Raw genomic sequence first — 8,961 nt, forward strand, 5'->3', positions numbered from 1 at the left:
ATAGCCCTTGATTCTTCTCAGAAAGGGCATCTTCAAAATTTTAAATTTCATTTTTCTGCAGCTTATAGGGCAAGGGTTTTGATGGCTAGATTTAAGCACACCTGACCATCTAGCATCTATTGATATTGGGCAAAAATAGTTCTTTAGAAAGAACTAATCTACCTATAGGATATAAATATTAAATAAACTAGGATTAGGATTTACAGAGTGAATGCAACTACCAGCAACCTCCTTTCGGGAGCCCCCCTTGAAATAATATTCACCTTCCCTTAATTTTCTGATATTACTGGCAACAATGCTCAGTTTTGCCAAAAGATACTTCTTTGCTGCTTTAAATTCTTCTTTATTTATCTCCTAAAGTAAGGGGGAATCTCAGGTCTGGGCTATATAAAAGATACTGTTAAAATTCCCACTCCCATGAAGGCCCACAAATTTCCTAGTCTTGGTTTAAGCAGTCAATGTTTAGAACTCTGCTAGTAAGCTGCCCAGAATACTAAAACATTTTTGCAGTGGCTGAATTTTTAACAGCAATTATAGCCTCTGTATGCTAATCCATTTTTTGAATTTTCAACAAATGCGCATCTGTCATTTGATGAGGGCAGTATGTTCACATACTTAAGTTGTTTGTGTTGTTTATTTTTATTTTTAAGTTTAATACCAACCCTACAAATTCTTTTACTCATTAAGCAACAGGCAAAAAAGTTCTACTAACTGATTTTAATAATATCACATCCTTTTCAACATGCAATTAAGAAACATGGAAAATTATGCCAAAACACAATAGATGATATTAAGTTCAACTTGCCACTCTAACTATTGATTTAACTTTTAATTAAGCCTTGAGCATTATGCAGAACATAGAAGCTACACAACTCCTACAGCTTACGATCTAAGGTGACAGCTTATGTATTTTTACTTGGGAATAAGGTTTGAATTAAGAAACAAGCCTATAGGACAGGGGTGGGCAACTATGGTAACATTACGACCTATGGACTTTAACTGGACTTTAAGCCAGCCATGCTAGCTCAGGAATTCTGGGAGTTGAAGTCCACAGGTCATAAAATTGCCATAGTTGCCCACACCTGCTGTAAGAGGTCAGAACAAATGGCAAAAGAAATGAGTACCAGATGACCCTTAGTATAATAAATCATGTACATATGTACATTTTCTGAGTTCTCTATGCCTATGCAACATCATTGTCCTTTCAGTGTTATGATGGATTGTGTTGCTTTCGTCAGCTGAACATAAACAAAATATTACAAAAGAATTGCCCCAGTAAAAAAAAAGAACATATTTTGGCAATTATACATCCATGCATTTAAAAAGGCTATGTATTTACACTTTAAAACAAGTCGGCAAAACTAAGATATGCTATTACAAAAGTACTACTGGAACTACAGCAACCTCTTCTGTTTAATCTTGCTTTCCACATACTGTAGGTCAGTTTGCAGATCTGAGAACATCTAATAAGTGATGACTGTTTATTGTAAACAGGTTTGGAACGTAATAGAATTGTCTTTAAAATGTGCAGGCCACATAGTTTTGCTAAAATGAACAGAAATTAGGTTGGTGTCACGTTTTCTCAATCAGAGTAGGGACGTAATTTGTTCCCAACCTTTCCTAACTAAGCAATTTATGCACTTCATGCAGTCTTTTCTGCTAATAATGCTTTCAGGTACATAAATGTTTTCCATGTTGGCTTCATCTTTCTCATTCTTGTTAATAAAGATGTTATAGCCTAAATTTGGAATTTTTTGCAAACAAATTCTGTGGTTCAATACTGACGTTTCGTTAGAAAAATACAGATTCCAAAAATTTTCAGTCACCTTAATTAAACATCCAATTCTACAGCAGCCTCCAAAAGTTCCTGGGGACCACAGGAGGAAGTCAATACTGATTATAAACCAATTCTGTTAATTGGTGAATGTTTAATTAAGGCAGTTCAGTTACTATTTGCCTTTAAAAACTAATGGTAAAAAAATTGTTTAAAAAATTAACAAATCTACATTAACAAGAATTGTTAATATTGCTTTTTTTAGCTGCTAAACCTCTATATATTCTAGTCTTGTATATTGGACTTGAGCTGATAGTTATGTCTGTATGCTTCTTTGGATCCCAAGCAGTGAGGGACTCCATATGATGACCCTGCTGCTCTTTATAGGAGATTTTAATAAAATTCAGGTTTGACATTTCCCAAAATATGATCTTCATAGAGGGGGAGACAACAAAAGAAGAATCCAAGACCTATTGCCATGATGCACATGGTCCACCCAAATCCATAGCTCCAATCAAACACATGCACAGTATTTACTGGGAAGACCACACGTGTTGAAATCATTACAGCATAGATGACAAGGCCCATTAATGAGAATATGGCTGCAAAAAAAGAAAAGGTTAAAAAAAGTTAATAACACATGAAAACAGTAGAACAAAATTGACTGTATATTTTTAAAAATAGCCTTCAGAGAATTCTCAGCCCTGTTGCCATCCTAGTTTGTATTCTAATTGCCCAATCTATCTAATATGGTGATTAAATTATACTGTCCTATACCGTCAGAGAGATGATTCATGCAGTCCAGCATTTGGCAGCATCGTAAGATCCAGCCTTGTAACTTGAGACCATTTTTAGGGTTAACTGGAAGCAAAGCAGGTTCTTTACCGCTAAGCTACACTCCTTTCCCTACTTTGGGGTTTGAAGCTCTGAGGGGAAATATCATAGAAATGGTGATGTGAGATTCTGAATCAAATTTTACCCAGGAATAATGAAGGTAAACATACAATTTACAGTTTCAGCAATAAGGCTGATGTTTGATAGATAGCTTTTGAGTCATGTTTACGTAGAATTTCTCACAAGGTGAACATGAATTTAGAATGCTTTTGAATCAACTAAAATAAAATAAATTAAGAACCTGGGTTCTACAATTTCATACATGTATCAGGAAAATAAGGAGAGACAGATGATGAATTCAGAAGAATTTAAGAAAAGCAGAAAGGTTCCTTTTAGATTCTTTTCCCTGCCCTCTATTTCAGGATATACACATTATCTTGTTCCCTGGTTTAAAATGAAATAGACAATACTTGTGCTTTTTTTTAAAAAAAAATGCTACTATTTTCTCCATTGATTGTAACACACCATCATTGCTTATTAGCCAGCTTTTATGAAATGCAGGTAGACCTTGATTTACAACCATTCATTTAGTGACTGTTCAAAGTTACAACGGCACTGAAAAAAGTGACTTATGACTAGTTCTTACATTTGCAGCAACCCCGTAGTCACATGATCAAAATTGGGGTGCTTGTCAACTGGCAGGTATTTATGACAGTTGCACTGTCCATGAGTCATGTGATCATCATTTGTGACCTTCCCAGCCAGCTTCTGACGAGCAGTGTCAATGGAGGAAGTCAGATTCGCTTAATGACTGCATGATTCACTTAACTGAAGTGATTTGCTTAACAACTGTGGCAAAAAATGATCATAAAATGGGGCATGACTGACTTAACAACTGCCTTGCTTAGCAATGGGAATGTTGGGCTCAAATGTGGCTGCAATGCGAGGTCTTCCCATATTGCTGTTCTAACAAGTTCCTGACAAAATGTGAAATGGCAGCAGTCTTTTTTACACGCCTACACTGCTATTTTCTTACTGCCATAGAAAGAGCCAGTGTCTCTCCAAACCAAATCTGCTCTGCCATATTCTACAATATTCTACCCATATTTCTCTTGCTTTGGATATGCAGCCTTACCAGCGACGAAAGACAAGCCTCCTATGCCTCTGATGAAGTTGAAGCGAAGTGTCGGGATGGCAAAGGCGATGATGGACAAGACAAAGCAGATGCAGATGAGTACAAATCCAACTAAGAAGGTGCCAGCTGCACCTCTACCCCAAGCTGGAAATAAAAACAGAAAACAATGGCTCCATCCTTTATGCCTCGCCCTGGCAAGATACAGCTCTAAAATATCATTCAGTCATTCAACAGGGTACGGTGGGGTATACATAGCACATCCATTTATCCATTTTTAGGTAACAATGTTTTTATCAGGCAAACCGCAATTGGATGGGTTCACATACAGTATTAAAAGGCATTAGCCATCACTTACCAAATGTAACAGCTGGATTTCCATGATTTGCTGAACTAAATCAAATGGCTCAAAGTGCTTTGTGGACTCCAATCATTATATCCATATAGTTTTATCTGTTGGGGAAGTGGGGCTGGAGAGGAGGCAATTATTTCATTGAACAGAGTCTTTGATTTTAAAGCAGCTACAGCTTTAGAGTAAGCCACTGGTAGGCATTCATTTCTCTCCCCCCCCCCAAGCAAATAGGTACGATAAAACGATCGCCACCTTTGCTGTTAGGCATGTTATCTTCATCTCTGTTAAATAAGGTATTCTGGGTTATTTTAATATTTCAATAACCTGTTTGAACAGGAACGACTGTGGGATGCATAACCAAATTAATTCTGGTTCTCATAAAATCTCTTTCATGTCTTGCTATTACAGTAGTGAAGAATTGACAGGCATTGATCTCTTTGGACAAAAGCAGGAATAACGTGAGAATGCAGCAGAGAAAGGAAGGTAGTGAACTCTAATCCTTAACCACCTAAGCGCTCAGGAGTTATTTATTTATTTATTTATTTATTTATTTATTTATTTATTTATTTATTTATTTATTTTTATTTATTTATTTATTTATTTATTTATTTATAATGAGATGCTCACAATACTGAATTGCTCTATAACAGGTTAAATCCAGGGAAGATCCTGGCATGTCAAATGTCAAAAACATTTTGCTAAGAATAGTCGGCTCAGAAGGTGTAAAGGCATTTGTAAAAGAGTAGAAATCTTCACACAGAGATATTAAAGCTGAGAAGATCACATTTAAAGGCTGTGGGCAATGAGTGGTGGAGGTTAATAGGGATTTTAGAGACACAAATGCAAGAGATGGGTCCCACGGCTTGTGGAAAGAACACAGGGCGTACAAGAGAAATGCTGCACTTTGACATCATATTCCTCAGATTTCGCCCACCAATCTAGAATAAATAAACTACCTAAGGATTCCTCTGAGGGTTTACATTTTCTGCACATAAAAATATAACTGACTCTATAAAAATGATTGAACCTTATTACATATAAATGATTGAATCTTATTACATAGTATAAACAGAATATCTTTCACTAAAGGCATTGTTGATGAAGATTTTTTTTAAATCCTCCATTTCACTTTTATTTGGCTTGCACTCTACATAACCAGTGCAGCCTTCAAATATTTTGTTCCGAAGAGCAGCCGGAAAATAAAAGTCTTCAGGACAACATTATTTCCAAAAAGAGAAAACCAAATTTAACATGCTCCTAAAATGTGTTTGCTGGAAACATTGATATCACCACATTCAGAAATACTGAACACTATACAGATCCACTGGGCATAATAATTTAACCCTAATATGTAACTGTAGACATCCATTTTCAAACAAGTTCTTAGACTTTAAGACTGGCGCCAATAAAGGAAATCAAAACCACCATTTTCAAAATTTTAAGTTGCTATGTTTTCTACTGACCGAGATGAGAATAACGGCTATGACTTCTCTAGTCTGAGAGTACAAGTAAACCAGAAAAAAAGGAAGGTAAGTCTTTATAGCATCTACTTTCACAATTGCTCTGTCTGACCATTCAATTCCTTCTTTTTTTAAAAAAAAGAAAAGAAAAAACACATTATTGAGCATTTCTAATTTGGAGAAAATATTGGAAGCTATGATAACAGTGAAAAGAACTACTTGGTGTTACATGTGCAAAAATGTTATAGAGCATATTGTCCCTAAATAGTGTAATTTACTACACACACACACACACACACACACACACACACACACATTGCCTTACAGTGTCCCCATCACTGAGATCCTTACCAAAATCCATGAGAGATGTACATCGCGAATCATCTTCTAAAGAGCATAACCTCCATAACGAGCCTTCACTCCCAAATGGATCATTTTGTGAGGTTACCCAACCCCAACCAGCTAGTGAGATGATGCCAAAGATCACTGCTAAGCCCAGCAGGAGAGGCAAGATCCATCTGCAGCGGGTATAATCCAGACCATACTGAACCATCTTGCTGTTGGTTCTTTTCCAGTTACTTAAAACGCTAAGCAAAAAGGTCTTCCTGCAATTTCTTTGGTGGTCTGGGGAAAAACAGGGGGGGGGTGAATGGAAAAGATGCAGAGCTATAGAGATGAAGAAAGAAAGGAAAGCAGAGAAGAGAGCAACTTTGTGATCCAGGCAGGCCCTAAAGAAAACTCCACCTAAATTTCTGTGAGCAAGTCCCTACAACAACCTGTTGATCTGGAAACAAAATTCAGGGTTGGGACTATGCTCATTTTGGAATCTGCCTCCTCCTTCTTTGTCAACTACTAATCAAGATAAATATAGATTATATCCATTGCCATTATTATTTAATCTTTTTCATGGCAAGTAGCATTTCACAACAAACAGCAGTGAAGTGCTTTTGAAGAGAGCAATGAAAGTTAGGAGTGTATTTTTGGTGAATAAACTAGTCCCAGTCTTTTAAAAAAAATATTGAACAAATTGTTGAGATTTCCCACAGCTTAGCTGTAGGAGTCTAAACAGAAAAAAACAGTATGAAAGCCACATCTGGGCATTTGTACTGTGAAGAGATTTTTATTGCAAAGCACAAAAAGTTCTAATTTTGAATAGTCATATATGAAGATAGATGGACTACTTAGTGACATTGAGCAGGGCATAAAACAAAGTTGTGTGTGATACCCCTCAATGTTGTTTAATATATTTGTGGATAAATGCACTATATAAACATTACTTGGGATGACATGGTTGGGACTGTTTGGAAATGTGAATTATATGTACTTTTGTGTACTGAAGATATTACGTTGAGGATGTTATGTTGTTAGACTAAGAAGCCAAATGGTTTTTCAGAAATGTTAAATTCACTTTAGGATGCAGTGAAAAGCCAAAGTCTGAAATTAATGTACTAGGGAATTAATATACCAAAGACCAATGAATTGTGTTTGACAGGGGAACTGGAATAAAATATTACAAGTTATCCATAACAGGTTAAATCAAGGCAACTAGATGAATTTGAGGTCCATCTATTTCACTCATTTCTTCTTACCACTGCCTTTCCTTCGATTAGTTATTGTGTCTGCGGTGGAATACCTCCTTCCCCCTGGCCACTGGCCACAGGCCCCCCACATACATACACCTTAGCCATTTTTTCCCTGACTGCCAGGCTGACAGTGATTCTGGGGAGGTTCAGGCTGGATAAAAAGAAGAGCTTCCCAACTGATCCAGGATGCTATGCAAAGTAGTGCACTTTCCTTCAATACAGGTCTTTTAATAGTGGCTAGATGGTCAGCTCTTCAAAATGTTATAAGGGATAGACTAAATGACCTCTAAACTTCCTTCCAATTATACGGTAACTATGCTTTTCTTTCTTCCTGTAACCACCCCCACCCCTGGGTTCCATATAACACAAAGGACAGAAGCATTTCTCATTTTTACTTCATTCCTTACCACATGCTTCTACTGGTATTTCCAAGTTTTCAAATATCTTCATCCATTTTGCCGTTGCAACAAGGTACATGAGTTCATCTATTTGCTCTTAGTTTGAAATATTAATGTTAGAAAACAGTAGTTTTGAAGGAGAGAAGAAAGAAGAGATTGTGTTTATGGTAGGCTGGTGGTGGATCAAAGGCAACACTATTCATTTATGTCTTTCGGAAACAAGGGGTCAGCTGTATTCACATTGGTGCAACTGATCGGCCTTGCTAGTCAAAATTATTTGCCTGATTGGGATGTACTTTTTTACTCTTTAAAAGAAAACTTGCCCTAGAGCCTAGGCAATAGTTGTTGAGGTTAAAAACAGGTAATGGTACCCAACTTGGCAGATTCCAGTGTTTTTTTAAATGCTTTTGATGAAATGCTGAAGTTAACGTAAGACCTAACACCTCTGTCAAGATTAGATTAGAGACCAAGTTGAAAAATTATAAAATGCTGGGTATGTGGGATAATAGCACAATTTATGAAAAAATATAAAAGATATAAAAATATGTTAAAAATATGGACCCCCCAAAGTCAAAATAGTAACCACAATCATGAAATCGAAGCACTTTTCCTTGATAAAGTATGTATAAGAATCCATAGGAGTGGATTGAATGAAAACTAATTGACTTCGTAGCTCCTTAGTTCTCTTAAGGATTAATATTTACATCCAGGAGATATAGAGTGACATTCTCAGAATCCATGTTGCTCCAGCCATAGAAAAAAGGACCTGCTATGAGCGTAGTTCTTCATCTTTTAGATCAGAGGAGAACTTCTTCCCATCAACCTTCTCCTCATTCATTCCACCAGTCTGCCAGTTGCCCTTCAAGCAATATAAACACAGAACATAATCTTTTCCTTTATTATTTTAATATATACTTTTTCTTTTCAAGCCCCAGGCTTTCAACTACAAGATTAACTTCTGTAGGGACTGGCAAATAACAGTGTAAAATATATCATCTTATGTAAAGTCTAGCATGCTGATCATAATAGTAGCACTTTTTGCAGTATAGAGACAAAATAATACTGATGATCAGAAAATGGGGACTGATTCCTCTTCTTTTTTGGTTATATCCAGTGCTTTTTTTGTTTAAAAAAAAGTGCCGGAACTCACATATGTCACCCAACCCGCCTTGCTTACCCTACAAGGTTTACCTTTGTAGTTAAAAAAAAACCCTTCAATTTTTAGTGTATCTAAAAGACTGGGATTTTGTTCAAGGTAAGTTAATACTATTAATGTTACCATGCACTGTGTGGCTTTAAATTGCAAGAAGGCATTTTATTAATCTTTTGGGACATTTGCCACTGGCATATCCAGTTAGTTTAATGAGTGGAAATGTCAACTTTCTGTGTGGAATGAAATTGGCCCAATAAAACAAAAGTTGGTTGCTG

General features: G+C 36.4%; 1 protein-coding gene across 2 annotated transcripts; it reads right to left on the bottom strand.

Annotated features, from left to right (window-relative positions):
• Window positions 1–724: 724 nt before the first annotated feature.
• LOC310637578 (p53 apoptosis effector related to PMP-22-like) lies at window positions 725–6,210 on the bottom strand. Of its 2 annotated transcripts, XR_014491954.1 has the most exons (4): window positions 5,904–6,210; window positions 3,744–3,887; window positions 1,103–2,376; window positions 948–968 (listed from the first exon to the last, which is right to left on the bottom strand). XR_014491954.1 is itself a non-coding variant. In XM_083358071.1 (3 exons), the coding sequence occupies exons 1-3, from the start codon at window positions 6,103–6,105 to the stop codon at window positions 2,168–2,170; spliced, it is 555 nt and encodes a 184-aa protein (XP_083214197.1). In that variant the 5' UTR covers window positions 6,106–6,210; the 3' UTR covers window positions 725–2,167. The 2 variants fall into 2 exon arrangements, 1 of the variants encoding a protein (XP_083214197.1); XM_083358071.1 differs by having other exon boundaries at window positions 725–2,376.
• Between the last annotated feature and the right edge of the window lie 2,751 nt (window positions 6,211–8,961).

Source organism: Vipera ursinii (assembly GCF_947247035.1).
Source record: "Vipera ursinii genome assembly, chromosome: 1".
In the NCBI taxonomy this organism is placed as follows: domain Eukaryota; kingdom Metazoa; phylum Chordata; class Lepidosauria; order Squamata; family Viperidae; genus Vipera; species Vipera ursinii.

Bases quoted from the DNA above. Each gene is read 5' to 3' on its own strand.
- LOC310637578 (XM_083358071.1), bottom strand. From the start codon at position 6,105: ATGGTTCAGTATGGTCTGGATTATACCCGCTGCAGATGGATCTTGCCT. The intron at 3,888-5,903 runs GTAAGGATCTCA...TTTTATTTCCAG, and splicing joins TACATCTCTCATGGATTTTG to CTTGGGGTAGAGGTGCAGCT. The intron at 2,377-3,743 runs GTAAGGCTGCAT...CTTTTTTTGCAG, and splicing joins AGGCTTGTCTTTCGTCGCTG to CCATATTCTCATTAATGGGC.